Below are 19,097 nucleotides of genomic sequence, written 5' to 3'. Positions count from 1 at the left end.
TTCTAGTTTTTGTTTTACCTTTGGTAAAAAAACAAAAACTAACCAGAAAGAAATGAAATAATAATGGAAATAGGCAACAATAAAAAGAAACACTGTTTTAGGGTGGTTCTTTTGCTAGAATGTCAGAAGCTCCTTAAAAAGCTTGCATGAAATGTTGATGTTGAGATGTTCAGGGTCAAAACATGCACTTTGTAGATGTAGACTGTAGATCAACTGCAGTTGCCATAGAAACATTTTAACTCACAGGCGTCCTATAGTTTTGTAATACAACAAATTGAGCTGCGGGAAACGACCTCCAACGGTTGTTTTGTTCATTGCTAAAGTTGATAAGAGCATTGTATTCTCACCAGTTTTATCTTCTATGTTTCACATTCATAAAGGAGTACAGGCCTGACTAATGATTTATAGCTTGATTTTTGTCTTTCTTCCATATTGCCTTGATCGCCACACTTTATTTAATTTGGTAATACCACTCTAGCTTTATTTATTCGACTACTCATGTCTCTTCCTCCGACACCTTCATTGCTTACAGTTGCACCCAAATATGTAAATTCATCCACATCTTCTACGTCAATCTCTTCTAGCTGAACAGCATCATCTTTCTTTGTGTTCATTCTCGTGATCTTTGTCCTCTTGTTGTGGATTTTGAGTCATGTTTTCTTTGCATGCCAGGCTAACAAATTTGTTTCCTTTGCATTTGGGAGTGACTGGTAGATAGGAGGGCGAAGCCATCTGCAAAATCAAGGTCTTCATAATTTTCCATCTGATCCCTGTGTTGTTATCTTTGGTTGTCTTTTTCATGACCTTATCAATCACCAGGAAGAACAAAAATTCAGACATTGCCCACTCTTGTTTCACTCCTGTCTTCACTTGGAACCATTCTGATTTTTGCCTCCATCTATGACTGCACAGTACACATACTATCTGTGTAAAATAGTCGGATAATGTCTCAATTACATCGTCTTCTGGTACTGCTTCGAGTACAGCAAATTTGTCGGTTTGAGTTTAATTGAAAACCGATTCTTTGTTGCTTGATTCTGTAGTTTGCTGGTATCGTATTTCATTTTTGGATTTTCATTCTTGCCTTGTTTCTTAAGTTCAAGCTTTATCTGTGTTCTCACAAGTTGGTGATCACTTCTGACATCTACCCCTCTCGTTACTCATGTGCCTCTCACTGACGACCTGTACTTCTTATTGATCAAAACGTTTCAATTTGGCTATGAGTTTATTTATCAGGTGATGACCAAGTGTATGTCCTTGTGCGGGAAGAATGTGCCTGTGATAACAAATTTGTTGAACCTACAGAATTTAAATAATCTTTCACCAATGTGTATACTTTGGCGTTCATATCACCAGTTATTATCACCATATTATGTTGTTTCACATTTTCCACTACTGTTAGCAGCTGGTCATAAAAGCTGTCTGTTGCTTCCATTGTTCGTGCATATACATGTATAATTGTTGTTTTAATGAAATTGAAATTAAATCTGGCTGCAATAATTCTATCATTCACTGGTCTCCACAAATGTGGTTTATCCCTGCTATATAGCTAAACAAGAGCGTAAAATAATAATCTGCTTTCACTTTTCATGCCAGTCAATCTTTGATGGTCGAAGAACTGCGAATGACGTTAAGACTATACATTGATCATAATATTTTCAAATAGTAAACCCGGATAATCATGTTGAAAAGGCCTTTCGCTTGTTGAAAGTTCAAGTATTCATCGCCGCCATGGAGACCTTGAATGACTTAATACGTCTGTGAGTAGAGGACCGATTATTGAGACGAGTCTTGCAGTTGTGCAATTAGGAATTTCTGATTACGATGAACTTGTGTCATTAATTATGTGAATTTTCAACAGATTGCATTCCATCATTATATTAAGAAACGCAATTAAACAAAATTAAATTTGAAAGAGAAAATACAATACACTGTTTGTGTCTTACCTACACTATCCCTCAATATTTTGACGACCCAGGTATCTGGTCTTCCAGAAAATATAAGACCACCAATAATCCAGTCACAGCTTTATACCCATTTAGCACTATCACTCATCGAGTGTTAACTAGCACCTCTAGAAATGGCCAACCTTCAGTCCCGGTGGCAAGTTCAGCTAACGGAGCAACGACAAATGCTGTCCACACATAATCACAGGCAAATTTGAAAATAACTGAAACAATATATATCTGCATTTATTTGAGCTTATACCAATTTTGTTTTTCGAATTGTACACATCCTTTTCAAGGCATAGCTTACTTTACACTTTTTTTCGGAAATTCAAATGAATTTATCATTTGATTTTATAATCACAATTTTCCGTACATGCAAATTTACACAGGGTCAAGGTCTGTCAAAACAGCGTACTCTTGTCAATATTTCAATTTGTCTAAATGTTACTAAAATTTGTGAACTACGGGCATATGATGCCCTCGTCCTTCCAGCCTGCACATTGGACGAATTGTATTTATCATCACATTGACATGAAAGCTCTGTAAGCTCAGTTTTAATTACATCGGATGGTAAGTTACCGCATGTCATTGCCAACACTAACCGTTTTCTGAGGCCGACATCTTTATTGATCAAAGGTCAGGATTAATAAACCAACTTTATAATAGTAGCTTGATAGCACACCATATAAATGTTTTACATACCATACCATACACATTTTTTTGAAAATAAAGGGCGTAATAGAATAATATGCTTTCAACCCTCATGTCAACAAAATTCTGCATTGCTTTTCCTTAATTCGTCATTTTTCTTTAAATTTACTGTAAAAATTGAAATTATTAAAAGAAAATTGTAAAAATGTGGCTGACTGGACATTCTAAACCCATACATTTCTTATTTAATTAATATATTTGGGATGGTTCAAATGATAACATCTCATCTGTATACTCAGACTATTACAAAATCATATCAATAAATCGAAATAGATTACCAAGATACACGAATTTGACCCATTACACGCTTAAGAAGCTTGTTTACAGTTGAAAGTAATAAACATAGTCATAACAACACCTATGTGACATCATAAAATATATTGATTTCATAAAAGAAAAAAAAACGTAAACAAATAATACCATATTTGTTCGAAGCACAACTCCACTAGATCTAAAAGTGCTTGTAAACCTAAAATGTCATTTATTGTGTGTGCTAGATATGGCTTACTTTGACCGTAGACACTATGTTGTCATTACATACATTTACGCTTCTAATAAATCAAATACAGTACTTGTAAAAAAAAAAAACATGCATTTACGGTAACATGTGTAATATACCATTTATTCGTGAAACAGATGTATATGTTTAGAATCTCCATGACGAATCACAAAACAAATTGTAAATACAAATAGTCAAGAGTATGTTGTTCACCACCCTACATAAGCACATTATATTATTAAGTGAATGGTATACGTATGTGCTCTCAAACAAGCAGGCCATTTGTAACTATTTATAAATAACCAAGGGGTCTTAAGTGGATTTATATTGTCACGCATTTGAATTCCAGCACGAATACGGTATGTACCCATTTTTTGTTTAATTTTTGCATGTCAAATTGTCATTTTAATGAATTTTCTCTATGGGCAATCTTTATAAATATGTATTTTAACAATAGTATTATAAATTATGCGCTTGGTGTGTGTGTGTGTGTTATTGAATGAAAGTCATCACAACGTTGATTCCACACGCTCTCACTCACACACTAACAGAAAGACCCACATTGTGTGTGTGATTAAACGTGATTAAGGTAGCGAGAAGGGGAATTTTAATTTTTATCTTGATTTTTGAAAAATAATAAAACAGTTACTTTAGAAATTGATACGTCATCACAGGTTTTCAAAATTTAGGAAAGACGCTGCTCAAATTAGTGTTTTAAAAGCTAATACAAATAACCACAACTGCCGTTTCGTAGATATTCGCATAATGTTTATATTTGGGATGGTTCAAATGATAACATCTCATCTGTATACTCAGACTATTACAAAATCATATCAATAAATCGAAATAGATTACCAAGATACACGAGCTTTACCCGTTACACGCTTAAGAAGCTTGTTTGCAGTTGAAAGTAATAAACGTAGTCATAACAACACCTATGTGACATCATAAAATATATTGATTTCATAAAAGAAAAAAAAAACGTAAACAAATAATACCATATTTGTTCGAACACAGTCACTCTACTAGGACGGTTAGGAAGCGTCGCGTCGTTCCATTGTAACTACCCTTGTCTCGATAAACATTGAAACAAAAGCGGTATTAACGAGCATTAGCATAAAATGGGCGACGGAAAACACGCGATAAATCGTGAGACAGTGCGAGAGTTGCGTCATTTTTTCCTACAAAGCGTTGCAATATATGGCACTTTACCCTTTTACGGAAGAGCAGTCTCAAACGCGGAAATAAACATGCTTTGTATATACACGTTTTTCCCCGGGAAAATCTTGCTGTCTTGTATGGCATTCTGAAATTATTAATAGTTAATACTACATGTATATCACCCAAACAAATCCCACACAAAAATTAACATCCGGGTATTTTACCCTGTCTCGACTGAATCAAATAGCAGTGCGAACATGCTGAAATAAACTGTTCATAAAATTGTCACAAAGCAAAGTCATAAAAAAAATATTCAAACGAAACTAAATATGACTCGTATCACCGATACAGCTGGACGGGATTTGTATCAGTCGTCAAATAAAGCGAATGGAGGGATATGAAAACAAAACAATCAAAAATCTCTTTCGTCCGATTACTTCCATTGAAAACCATGCAATAAAGCAACATGGCGACCACCTCCATAGACGACGAAAACATGCAAAATTTCGCCATAAAGTGACTATAAAAACACACAAAAATTACGAGAATGGACAAAGAAATATTATAAACGTTTGCAGACATCAATGTTTTTAGCGATAAAATTGTTTTTAAACTGAGCGAGGGGTTTATTTTACGGACCGAAAGACTGTTAAAGATCGAGACAAAGAGACTGTCAATAAAACACCGTTTTTCTCGAGTAAAGCATCTTCACGATTGCAAACGAACGCTCATCTGTAAAATAAAATATCACTCTTAGTCATAGTTCAGTTGAGATTGTAGTTTGATGTAAAAATAAAGCACAATTTCAAAAATTCACGGTCGTCTCGAGCAACATTAACGCAATGAAAAATAGCGCCCTCCGATGACAATTACGTCATAGTTTTGAGACCAGCATAGGTTCTCATTCAGAAGCTGCTCGTTCACACCTTTTAACAATAGCGCTTCCTAACCGTCCTAGTAGAGTGACTGTGGTTCGAAGCACAACTCCACTAGATCTAAAAGTGCTTGTAAACCTAAAATGTCATTTATTGTGTGTGCTAGATATGGCTTACTTTGACCGTAGACACTATTTTGTCATTACATACATTTACGCTTCTAATAAATCAAATACAATACTTGTAAAAAAAAACATGCATTTACGGTAACATGTGTAATATACCATTTATTCGTGAAACAGATGTATATGTTTAGAATCTCCATGACGAATCACAAACAAAAATTGTAAATACAAATAGTCAAGAGTATTTTGTTCACCACCCTACACAAGCACATTATATTATTAAGTGAATGGTATACGTATGTGCTCTCAAACAAGCAGTCCATTTGTAGCTATTTATAAATAATCAAGGGGTATTAAGTGGATTTATATTGTGACGCATTTGAATTCCAGCACGAATACGGTATGTACCCATTTTCTTGTTTAATTTTTGCATGTCAAATTGTCATTTTAATGAATTTTCTCCATGGGCAATCTTTATAAATATGTATTTTAACAATAGTATTATAAATTATGCGCTTGGTGTGTGTGTATGTTATTGAATGAAAGTCATCACAACGTTGATTCCACACGCTCTCACTCACATACTAACAGAACGACCAGCATTGTGTGTGTGGTTAAACGTGTTTAAGGTAGAGAGAAGGGGAATTTTAATTTTTATCTTGATTTTTGAAAAAAATAATAAAACAATTACTTCAGAACTTGATACGTCATCACAGCTTTTAAAAATTTCGAAAAGACGCTGCTCAAATTAGTGTTTTAAAAGCTAATACAAATAACCACAACTGCCGTTTCGTAGATATTTGCATAATGTTTATATTTGGGATGGTTCAAATGATAACATCTTTTATGCATATTCAGACTATTACAAAATCATATCAATAAATCGAAATAGATTACCCAGATACACGAGTTTGACCAGTTACACGCTTAAGAAGCTTGTTTGCAGTTAAAAGTAATGAACGTAGACTTATAACAACATCTATGCGACAAAATAAAATATATTGATTTAATAAAAGAAAAAAAAAACGTAAAAACATAATACCATATTTGTTCGAAGCACAACTCCATTAGATCTGGAAGTGCTTGTAAACTAAAAAATAAATAATTTAATGTGTGCTAGATATGGCTTATTTTGACCGTAGACATTCCTTTGTCATTACATACATTTACGCTTCTAATAAATGTCAATGACGAATTACAGGCAAAAAATACTTTGTATTTGCTTTGACATGAATAGTGAAAGCAGATTATTATATTATGATTAATATTGTTCCCCGTAAAGCTACTATAATAAGATTAGTTCATTAATGTTGACATTTGATGGTAAATTCTCGGGCGGACATCCGACCATTTTCACCGCCTGGGAACCATCACGGTGTAAACAATGGCCAAAAACTTTCAGAAAACAGTACTTTGGAATGGTTGTCGAAACTCTCCTGAATAGTGTAACAAGATCACCCGTCCATGACCAACATATATAAATTTGGTTTCCAGGATTACTTTTCTTGAATTTAGCTATTTTCGCCGGCTCTTCCACCGGCGCTCCACACCAGCACATTGGTGCGCGTCTTAGCAACATGGAACGTTCTGTGACGTAGCTCAGCCTCGAGGATATGTTTAAGATCTCCAGTAACGACACCTTTTAATCTGTACTGTGTGTTTTCTCAAAATGGCGAATTACAGAAATATAAATATATAGTATTTTCGAACAAACTGACATGAAGCGTGAAAGCAGATTATTATATTTTTATAACTCACAACATTTCATCAATTTTGTTTCCCATGAAGCTTCTATAATAATGTTTGGCAAATTGATCAGAAGAGATGGCGGCCTCAGAAAATGAGAACTAAATATATAATAGAGTGTATTACGTGTATGGTTAATCTGATAATGAATATTATGTAACAATATTTTATACGTCTCCAATGAGTGTTAAACTGCATTTTCGTGGATACTTACATAATGTTTATCTTTGGGATGGTTCACGTCCATTGTCAGCATTATTGTCAGTCAAGACTTTGTAGGAAAAAAAATGGTCATAACTTTGCGCAACCTTTTTTTTCAATCTTTTAAAATAAATATTCTATTTTACTAACGCAATGACAAGGAACTGTAAGAAAACGAAGACGCCTATGACAGACGAGGCAACGAAAAATCGGCGACTCAAAGACGCAGGGTCATATTATGAACAACCTCGCGAAGGGTTCAAAAGGGAAGTTGAACTATACCCATATAGTTTTCTACCCTCGGCAGTGATTTAAATCCATTCACACAGTTTTTTACGTTTTTTCTTACAAAATAATATTAATAAATTGAAATTGATTGTCTCGATACACGAGTTTGACGCTTAAAAGCTTGTTTGGAGTTCAAAATAATTAACGTAGTCATGTGACGAAATGAAATATATTGATTTCATGAAAGAAAAAAATACCATATTTGTTCGAAGCACAACTCCAATAGATCTGCAAGTGTTTGTACACTAAAGTTTACATTTATTGTGTGCTAGATATGGCTTACTTTGACCGTAGACTCTCCTTTGTCATTACATGCATTTACGCTTCTAATAAAACAAATACAATACTTGTAAAAAAAAAGAAAACAGAAGTATTTACGGTAATATATGTAATATCCCATTTATTGAAATCAGATTATTATATTTTGAAAATTCATTTGAAAAAAAACATTTGAATAATATTGTTTCCCGTGAAGCTACTTTAATAAATTAGTTTATTGATGCTAACATGTGATGGAAAGTTCATCAAAAGAGATGGCGGTCTCAGAACATAAAAACAAAATAAAGTGATTTACGCATATGGTTAATCTTTGCCTGGTGTTATTCATTGTCAACATCCTTCATTCTATGTTTTTGCCATATTACCCCAAACCCTGCAAATAGAAGTGTGCATGCAACCATGGGAAGAAACGGTGTGCATACCTGTTTACAACTCTGGAAGGACAATTGGAATCTACCAGGTGTGCTTGTGATTTACATAACAAAGGATGCTTACGATCTACTGACTTGCCAGCGTGAGACAGCTGCTAGCAAACCACATTCTGATTGGTTCGTGTGGAAACCCATGTGGTGTTCCTGAATCTGGGCTAGACTGAGAGCAATGGGGGACCCTGTGTGTTGCTGCTGCGACTTGTATGAACTGCTCTGCAATCTCCTGCTTTCAGCGGTGTCCTCCAGAATAAAAGTGTTTCTTTGCAAGCAAGACTCCAGTATTTTATTTCCAGTACTATTGTCCACCCAATTCTAGCAGCGAAAGAGCCCCCTGTCCAGTGTGAATTCTGTGAGAGCCCCTCTCAATAGCAATAAGCAGGCCTTACACTGTGACATTCATTATCAAAGGAATGTGGTACTTCTACTGTTCAATGTATTAAGAGATTAATTGTGTTTAGATTGAATTTTGAGAAGTGTATACACCAGTATGAAATATCGTGACTTTAGGGAGCATTTATTTTACAAAAATCGGTATTTGTGTTTGAATTGGTGTGCTGTGTCAAGGGGTCTCTGCATTAATTTGTCCAACGAGCAGGTTGGTGGGGGAGTATTCGTGGATCAATATAAGGTGCATTGCTATAGTGAACAAATTTAAGTAAATTTTAGGCAAATTGAAAAATTGGAAATTGAATATGCTACAAAGCAATATTTTAGTCAATATTTGGCCCAAAAGTTACAGCTCACTCACTGACTACGAGCAATGTACACTTCGTCGGTAGTAGGTATTAACCTGATGCTGACTGGCTATTAAAACATGTAGCCATTGATATTATTGGCGATCCGCTCTGCTAGGATTGCCCTTAAAATCATGATGATTTTTGAATAGTTTCGCGCCAAATGTATCTCCTCCTACAAATTTAGGATAAAACACCTCAGACATAGCACTTCCTACTCAGCTAGAGCGTGGGCACAAAGTTACTATTTTAATTGTTGATATCCTTTTTTCATTACCGAGACATTTGTCCCAAAGTTGGGGTAACTGTTCCCCAGAAATTGCTTTTGAATTCTTCTGTGATTTTTTTGGCTGGGCCGATTTGGTTCAAACTTGGCAGACAAGTCACGAATTCACTCTAGTTAGTTTGTAAAATCTGAAAACAAATATTGGCTAATCATTTCCATGGCAACAGCCAAAAAACTGATTTTTCAAATACCTTTGCGCCAAATGTATCTCACCCTACAATTCTAAGATTAAAAAGCACGGACATAGCTCATTCTACTAAGCTTGAGTGTGGGCACACATTTACTGTTTTTTTATGTATATTTTCATTACCGAGAAAATTGTCCTCTGTGATGTTTTGGCCTGGCTGATTTTGTCGTACCGCCACTAATCGGAAAACAAATTCTGGCCCACTACTGCCATTGCAACAGCAAAAAACTGATTTTTGAATACTTTCGCCCCAAATTTATTACCTTCTACCAGTTTTGTAATAGTAGTGTTCAAATGATCATGCTTTTTCTTTTGGCTATGTTGCGCACTGGTAAGAGATCACCTGCGCCGGCATTGTTACACTGTATCAACGTAATCCCAACGCAACTTGAAATTTGAATGAACTGTAAATACTGCCTTCATTATAGAAAATACTATCGCAAAGCGGTTGGAAATATTAAATGTAACAGCAGAATAATAGTAAGTCCTAGTAATAAACTAAGTTTAGTTATAAACCGACGTTAGCTTCACATGCATGTTCTACCATGGAAACCACCAAAAACATGTTGCTTGTTTTTTGAGCAGAGCGGATCGCCAACCAGCCTACCAGCTTGTAATGCTTAGTAGGAACACGTCGATTTTCCAACAAAATTGTCTTTTAAAATATTAGAAGAGACATATTTGTTTATGGTCAGCTACAATTTATTCTTATAAAACGTAATTTATAACACAAATTTCGAGATTCAACTCTTTATTTTAATGTAGTATGTATTGTGCATATACAATGTACACTGGGCCCTTTTCAAATGATGCATTAAGCACACAACACATCAACAATTCTACTCAACAACGGCTGGGTTTTGTGATATGAGATTTGGGTAATGTGTTTAATTGTTAACAAATTTTTCAATAACACAAAATTCAAATTAAAAATATTTTGTTAACATTTCAGAAACAAAACGCCGATAGCAGTCAAAACAAGAGAACATGATTTTACAGGGCAGACCGTGCTAACAAAATTCCAAGCCCCAGAATGTAGTGCAACTGAGCACTTCTGATCCGGTTAAAAAAAACGAGATGACGGATAAACCACATCACGAATATTTTCTATTTCGTAAATTCTGGTGGTACGTAATTAATATTTTAATAAAATGTGCATATTTTTTGTGATCATTTCTGTTCCTTCATTGTAAAAATCAATGACGACGCAACTAATTTCGTAATTTGATTTTCCCTCAAAGACGTAATATCCCCCTCAATCTGTCAAATTCTGATGAATCCAAATTTTCATTTGCACTCTTTTCCTAGGGGGTGTTCTGGTAAGCACGAATTGAATCGCGAAGTTCTGAATAGAGGCTGGGCGCTAATGCTGTCGATTACGGTATTTAGTGAATAGTGCGGGTATGTGCTCTCAAACAAGCCATTTTTAGCTATTTATGGATAACCGAGGGGTAGTAAGTGGATTTATATTGTCACGCAATTTAATCCCACCACAGCACATTATTTCACTGCGAATACGGTATGTATCGATTTTCTCGTTTAATTTTTGCATGCCAAATTTTCTTTTCATTCTTGAATTTTCTCTAAAGTTGTCACTTGGCCGTGTGTTATTGAATGAATGTCTCACTCACAAGTCGCACTCTAATTCACTTCCCCACACACACACTAACATAAAGACTCAAATTGTGTCTGTGGAAGTCAAACATGGTTAAATAATTTTCTACATTTGTCTAATATGAAATATTTTTGACTTCCGTGTGTAAAGCACACAATGGAAATCTTTGCAGTTATTCTATTAAAGTAGGTTTATAAATGCTAATCTTTTGTGGGAAATGGATAAAAAAGAAAAAATACATTATGGGCTGTACATTATTTGATGAGTTATTTTTTTGTATTATTCACTATCCATGGGTTGGAATAACTTCCACTGTGCAGTGTATGGATGGAAAGTTGTTCAAATATTCCGCTAGTTTGGCTTTTGAATAACTTCCGACTTGAAGTCAAAGACGAACTCCGAAAATAAATCTAATTCTACCGAGACACATTTCAAGAAAAAAAATCTATTCATGATATGAAACAAAACAAAAGTAGTTACTGGCGGTGCTTAGACAATGTAGTCTGGCATATTGACTAGCATTTCTCTGAAAGTTGTCTTTATAAATTTGCATAAAACGGGGAATTGTGATGTTCGAAACAAAATATAAATTCACCTGAAAGGTGAAAAGTAAAAAAAAAACAATACAAAGCCCTATTTAAGTTACATTCATTTATATGTAATTCACGGTAATGCCGGGTTGACTGACAAATCTAGAATACAGTCATTTCTTGTGGTACTTGAATTAATAAGTATTGACAAAACTGAAACAATTTTATTTTTGTTGATATCCCAACCTGCATGTGGGCCTGTAATTGAAACTGATCTAGAAAAACACATTTAGCTACTTCAGAGTACTTTAGGTTAATAACAACAGAGTTACCTCTGTGTCTCTAAGAGTGATACCAATAAATATTAACTTACATTGAGTGGAGGAATTATGAAAACAAAACAAAAATCGTTCGAATTCGTCATAACTGTTTGTATTCAGTTTTTAGGGGAAGAATAATGGTCACTGTTAATTATTTCGTTGTACCAATTTGAGGTCAGCTCAATGTTTTTGTTTATCGCAATTTGTACACTTTTTTCGGAATTGTGAATTTATACCTCAAATACGGACATTGAAATGCGAATGACACAATAGTTTGATTTAATAAGAAATATAATATAGTTGCAATATTTTACCAAATATGCATTTTGGTATATAATAGGTTTATTTGAATTTGAATATATGTGATTTACTAGAGAGATTGATTCACCCCAATGTCATTTTTTGTAAATATAATATATAATATGACATTAGCAACATTCGACATTAAAATACTTTCATGAGATTGTTTCATTGTTTATACCCGTCATGACATGAAAGTATGGTCTTCAATATTTAGAATGCTTGTCCATGATTAAAGACCGGTCATCTTGAGTTGCGATAACATTGTACCTGTACAAAACACATTTATGACATGTACTTCATCTGCAAATTGACAAATTTATTTTAGAATCTGACTGACTAATTATGACCAACGTGGCAACTGATTATACGTGGACAGCGGCTTTCACAGCTGTGTTCGTGATGGTATTTGGTGTTTACTGGTTTTCGAGGTCTAAGAAGCAATACAATTTGCCACCGGGACCAAAAGGATGGCCATTTGTAGGGATGCTATACAAATTGGGTGATACACCACATATACAGTTCATGGAAATGGCGAAGAAGTTTGGAAATGTATTTTCAATGAAAGTTGGTACCCAACGCGTAATAGTGTTGAATGGCTATAAAGCTGTGACTGAAGCATTGGTGGATAACAACTCCATATTTTCTGAAAGACCAGATGCATGGACCCTCAAAAGAGTGAAAGATGGGGATGGTAAGACACATATAGTGCATTTATTTTGTATTACTTCATCACATTTTAATTGTTATTATATTAATAATATTTAGGAATATTGGTGATTTAACTTGAACCTGTGAATGAAAGAAAGCAGAGGGATCATTCTACATTGTTCAAGAAATATTGAATATTTTTTATACTGAACTAGCTTGAAAGTTGCCTGAATGGTTTATGCTCCGTGCATATAGATTATATTTCACCAACACTTTATACTTTCTTTGACATCTTCTTGTTGGATACAGAATGCATGCTGGTGTATATCATATGCATCTTGAATCAATGTCAGTAGTGTCACTGAGTAGTGGCCATTGGCAGGTTATTATAGGGTAATTACAGGATCACTGGTGTTAAGAGAAATGAGGAAGGTTTCCTTCTTTATTGCCTGATATACAGGAAGGTTGGGTTGTTTCATGACAACCCCGAATGGGGTGTTTTCCAAGAAAACACCAATTCTGTGTTTGCAATTTTTTTAGCTGCATAAGGGAAATTTGTCACCCTTATTTCTTTTTCGCTTGTTTCATCTGTTCTTGCTTGGCTATGCTTGCTGCAACTGCTTTCGTAGTACATCGGTATAGTATTCTACTTGTTGATACGAGTCTCAGGAGGTGTCAAAGATAAGATCAACTGGGAGGCGTGGATTGTGGCCAAACATCGGAAAGAATTATAAAAATATTCTGTAGATTCCTTTTCCCGTGCAAATTACGTACATAAGTAAATGTCTTCAAGTTCTTCACCAATTCATGTTCAATATATCCAATTTATCGATGTGTGTGCCAAATACACTTTTGTAGTTTCAACTTTAGCCCATGCTGACAGAGTCTGTCAAACATTATCTGCAGTCTGGCGAGAAGCTCCTCAAATGTGCTGCAAAATATATTATATTATTGGAGTAAATATTTTACATATATGACTAGAGTTAGAAATTTCACTTTTCCACAAACACAACAACCACCAGTCTGCTGATTTGCCATGAAAACTCACATCCAGATAGATGTACTTGATTTGTGAAGATGTACTTGTTTCATTTCGAGCATTTATTGGTGTTTATATTATATTATATTATTATTATTATTCCGCTGTTTTTTGTAAGCACTCTAATTTGACAACTTTTGCATGTATTGCGATGTTTATCCTAAAATCAGTCACATGACAAGGCCGCCATGTTGGATCAAAGGGGGAAATTTTCAACGCTTAATTGCACACCTTTCTGAGGGTCTGAGCACTGGAACAAGGGCTACAGATTTCATCAAAAACAAATTAGCGGTCATGTGACTTTTTGTTGTTGTTTTATTGAATATTTCTAGATTAGTTTTCTATTTTGTAATATAACTAATATCTCAAGCACTGTTTCAGATAGGGACATGCAACCAGTGTTATAGTAACAGAAAAGCTCGAGTGATACATTTATGGAATATCAGATGACCATATATGGTCATGTCACTTCATTAATATGCATAACTGTAATATCTCATGCAATGCTGCAGATAAGGACATGCAAACAGTGCTATCAGCAAATGTGCCAAGTGTCATTGGTCATGATTGTTAGAAACTCGGTCATTGCTGCTATATTTTGTATTTGTATATATACGTTTTTTGGTTTAACAATTTTAGAACAAAACCTTCTTTTGAGTCACAAAGTTTTGCGAGTTAACCTAGTCGACAATGACGATATTTACATTGTCCTTTATTGCGACTGAATATTAATAAAGGTTTGGGGCAACTGGCCGTTAAACAGTGAATAAAACAAACTGGCATCAATCACGATTTAACATTACACTCAAATCCATTATAATAGTTCCATTTCCCATTAATCAGACCCATCAATAATTTGTATTTGTTCTAATTTTTCTAATAATTATAAACTTATTATAATACATTACCTTACAATAATTTTGCATTTCACATACGTTTTACCGATATATTTAGTACATTCCTCACATTAAAACATAACTACATAAAGTATTATATAATCCTACATTGCTACACTTAACGCAGCAGCTAGGCTGTGACGTCATTTCCTGTTCATAGTAAATATCTGGTCAAAATTATTGAAATGTACATTTATCATCATTCAATAAAATATTTGGCAGCACAAAATTCATGGGTGAAGTAGTGCACTTGACAAAACGTACAGGTGCACGTATTTATAATCATATTAAGGCGGGGATATTTTCGTATTATCTCATTCCAATGATATGCAAAGTTATACATCGCTGATTAGCAATCATTTATTGCCGCATTATTTTCAGGAATAGTAAGTCGAAACGCTGATCATGTGTGGAAGGAACGTCGTACTTTTATGGGTACGCAATTACGTGACTTTACCAAGAGATCTTTAGAGGCAACGATTCATGAAGAAGCTGAGATGTTGTGTGAGGCACTTGGAGCCACCAATTGCAAGCCTGTTGACTGTAGCCATCTTCTGCGGTACGCCATCATAAATGTTATAGGCATTTTTATATTTGGGGAAAGGTGGGAGTATAGTGACACAGCTTTTAAGAAAATATTAGAAGAGAACGATGTGTTTGTCTCTTATCTGAAATATAATATAGCAGCTAACTTTATACCCTTCCTCTGGCACATTCCTTATGGCATACCGAAATTTATGAAGTCTGATTACTCTAAACTGGACAACTACTTCAGGAAGCAAACTAGAGCACGTGAAGACAACGTGGATTTGAACGACCCCCGAGATTACACAGAAGCGTTAGTCGGAGAACAGTTTCGCAATCATGGAGTTAGACAGTCATCGACCTTCAAAGAATTGAAAAATGTCAAGGAAACAGCTACATCTTCTGTTAGCGAGTTATTCCGAACTGCTACAGATCCTACCTATACTGCACTTCGATGGGCGTTGGTATATAGCGTTAAACATCCAGAAATTCAAGAGAAAATACACAACGAAATCGTTGATGTCATTGGTACAAGTCGCAGAGCAACCATTAATGATTATGACAGTATGCCATTCACCCAGGCAGCAATAATGGAGGCCATGAGAATGGTAGCGCCATTGTCCCTCGCTCCTCCACACAGTAATACAAAGGATTGTAAAATCGGAGGCTATGATATTCCTAAAGATAGCTATGTTCTCCCAAATTTTCACTCTGTTCACATGGATCCAGAATTCTGGGAAAATCCAGAAAAGTACGACCCAAGTCGTTTTATTGGTCCTGATGGAAAGCTGAGAAACAAGGTTGCCTTCATGGCATTTGGTAGAGGTGAGATATACACGACTGAATACAATGAAACTAATTCTATGCACGTGTTGTGGCACATTCCATTGAGCCATATATACTTGTACCTTACGAAACAGTGCTGTTGAGTTTCAATATTCATGTAGTTGCGTATTAATTCATCTATCACCGTATTCTACCCGCTGTACACATACTTTGTAATGAGCACTTTTGTTTTGGAATAATCGACTTTCGTATCTATACTATATATATAATGTATATACAAAAACATTTCAAAGTAATATTCCACCTAGCGTAGTCACAGTTTTCAATTATTTTTAGTTGTGTAAATAACAACCATTTTGAGTATTTTCATTGGTTTCCCGTATATAGTTTTTGTTTATAATTGTTTCTTTACCATTTATTGATAGGTCATCGCAAATGCCCTGGTGAAAATATAGCCCGGTGTCAGCTATTCCTTTTTTTTACCTCCTTCATCCAACGATTTAGATTTGAGTTGGCCGAGGATGCTGCTGCATTAAAGTCGAAAACTGGAATGAGCCTTATAAACAAGCCTGCCGACCACAAAATTCGTTGTATACCGCGCACTTGAGAATGGGTTTGTAGATTATCAGTTATAGTTAATGTAGAATATTGTATTTTGTTTAGTCCGGATGGCCATTTTATCATTGGTGGGGGTATATTATTGACAAAAGAGAAACTCAATTTGTAATAATAAGTGGCAGGGGACAGTCATCACTTAGATACGGTTTTCAGAACGTTTACATTTATATGGTATCGTTTATAGATTATTACATATTATAGTTTAGGATGAGATAGTAATGGTATAACTCAATTCGGTATAATAACTATCATAACAAATGATGGTCACGTGTGACTATTTTCATAATGTTTTCATTTAATGGTATTTCATTTAGATTACTATGAGTGAATGTGTTTTTTTTGTTGAATACGAGAAACAAAAAATTAGAATGATATATTTCTTTCAATTATAAAATTTAGTGACGGTGTTTTATAGCTCGGATGATATACATGACTTGTTGGTGATATATTTATGATTAAATACGAGATAACAGTGTTATAATTGACAGTTGACGATTTTCAAAATATTTTACTTGTACTGTTGGTATTTTATATTGGGGAAGCGATAAATGATAGTTACGAGAAAACGCATTTGATATAATAACTGGGAGGTGACTGTCATCACGAATTCAGAATATGTATGTACATGTAATTGTATCATTTTCACAATGATTTGTATATAGTTGGGAAGAGGATACATGATTTGTGATGATATAATTGTGTAGAAAAATACGCAAATACAATTTGTTATGATGAATGACAAGTGAAAGTCATCACTTAAGGAATGTTTTCTTGTCTCCTTTGTTTTGTTATTGTATTTCATAGCTGGGAATGCGAGGAAACATAATTTAGCTTATTGGCAGATGATGAATTTGGATTTTTTTCATTATAAGTGTTAGTGGGTTTGAATATTGTATTTTATTATTAGAGAGATGATCATTTTTGTGATTGTACAATTATGATAAAGACGTAAAAACACAAATTGGTATGCCTTCTTTATTCATTCTTTTGTTATTTAACAATAAAATATGAAAGAACCAAAAAGCAAACAAATACAATGTATTCACATTTAGATATATATACATCCGTGCTAAAATTTGTATAAAGTTTGAAAATAGAGACTTATATTGTCCATGCAGTGTTTTGGCAGTAATGATAAGTCAGCAATTACCTAAAGTTTATTTCTTGATTATTATAGACATTATAGATTATTATATGTCGGAGATGAATTCGAATGATCATTTATTTCCATTCAATAGTATACATTTATTGCATATACACTGTACGTGAATCGTTGTTATGAATACGTAATTAATTTATGTATCTAATGTTGGTGCCAGAAATGTGTTACTTTGTTGCACTGCCTGCTTTATCACGTGTTAGTTGCCCATAGTTTTTGTAATGTGTTACGTAGTGATATTCAGATTGTACAAACAATATTTCATTTTAGAAAAAGAAACAAGAACCGAAGAACTTTCAGAAAATAATATTAATGAACAAAACATTTCAAAGCACTACATTGATATATATAAATTTGAACAACAAAAGACTAAGTAATTTGATTGAAAGTTAATACTCTTTAAAAAGGTGTAACATAAGTCCACACATAAATGTCCTTAACGTGATCTGAATTTGTAGAGGTTGGAAGGTTTTTCAAAGAGATGGGGCATAGACAAGGCCCTGATTCCACAATGTGTAGACCCCCGAGTGCGAAGCACGCAATGGGAGGCTTTGCAGTTAGTGTTTGTGTATGCGTCTGTCTGTTCCACTGATATCGCAAGAACCAAATGTTGTTTTTTAAATAAAACTTGATGCATAGATGCTTCAGGCTAATGCTCAAATTTGATTAGGTTTTGGTTTTTTCATGCATGTTAATTGCCTAATTTGCATGATAATTATCTAATTAGCTAGTTTCATTGGATTTATGAAAGTTGGCACAAAGACTAGTTTTTGGTAAAAATCTGTTATTAGTTATCTAATTTGCAAAATTATTAGTAAATTCTTAAGAGGTGCTCATATTATAAGCTTTAAAAATGTGGATCATATTGTTTCTCAAATAGCAGACAAATAGTAGTTGCTAATTAATTGTTTATATGTCTCCAATACCCAATACACGTAAGTATTTTCTAAGTTTTTGTTTTAATTATTGTAAACAGACTGATGCAGTTGTATCTTTCCCTTAGATTTCGCCCGAAATTATTAATAATCGGAGATGGATTGGTGCCTGTTCGTGGATGGTTTTCTATAAATTATGCACAGTATTTTGAAAATTATTCGCTACTTTATCACGCGGAGAACAGTTTTCTCTTCAGTGTGTGTTGAACAGAACATGTTTTCACAACCAACCGACCAATCATATATAGTTT

General features: G+C 34.3%; 1 protein-coding gene across 3 annotated transcripts; it reads left to right on the top strand.

Annotated features, from left to right (window-relative positions):
* Positions 1–5,688: 5,688 nt before the first annotated feature.
* On the top strand, positions 5,689–17,713 carry LOC100374000 (cytochrome P450 2H1-like). Of its 3 annotated transcripts, XM_085496921.1 has the most exons (7): positions 5,689–5,720; positions 10,425–10,599; positions 10,781–10,991; positions 12,058–12,111; positions 12,566–12,931; positions 15,205–16,173; positions 16,560–17,713. In XM_085496921.1, the coding sequence occupies exons 5-7, from the start codon at positions 12,583–12,585 to the stop codon at positions 16,739–16,741; spliced, it is 1,500 nt and encodes a 499-aa protein (XP_085353047.1). In that variant the 5' UTR covers positions 5,689–5,720; positions 10,425–10,599; positions 10,781–10,991; positions 12,058–12,111; positions 12,566–12,582; the 3' UTR covers positions 16,742–17,713. The 3 variants fall into 3 exon arrangements, with proteins under 3 accessions (XP_085353047.1, XP_085353048.1, XP_085353046.1); XM_085496922.1 differs by lacking the exon at positions 12,058–12,111 and having other exon boundaries at positions 10,781–10,926; XM_085496920.1 differs by lacking the exon at positions 12,058–12,111.
* Positions 17,714–19,097: the final 1,384 nt, after the last annotated feature.

Source organism: Saccoglossus kowalevskii, chromosome 3 (assembly GCF_978046115.1).
Source record: "Saccoglossus kowalevskii chromosome 3, keSacKowa6.1, whole genome shotgun sequence".
Lineage (NCBI taxonomy): Eukaryota > Metazoa > Hemichordata > Enteropneusta > Harrimaniidae > Saccoglossus > Saccoglossus kowalevskii.
The sequence above is the reverse complement of the archived record's forward strand: the minus strand, read 5'-3'. Positions and strand labels throughout refer to the sequence as shown.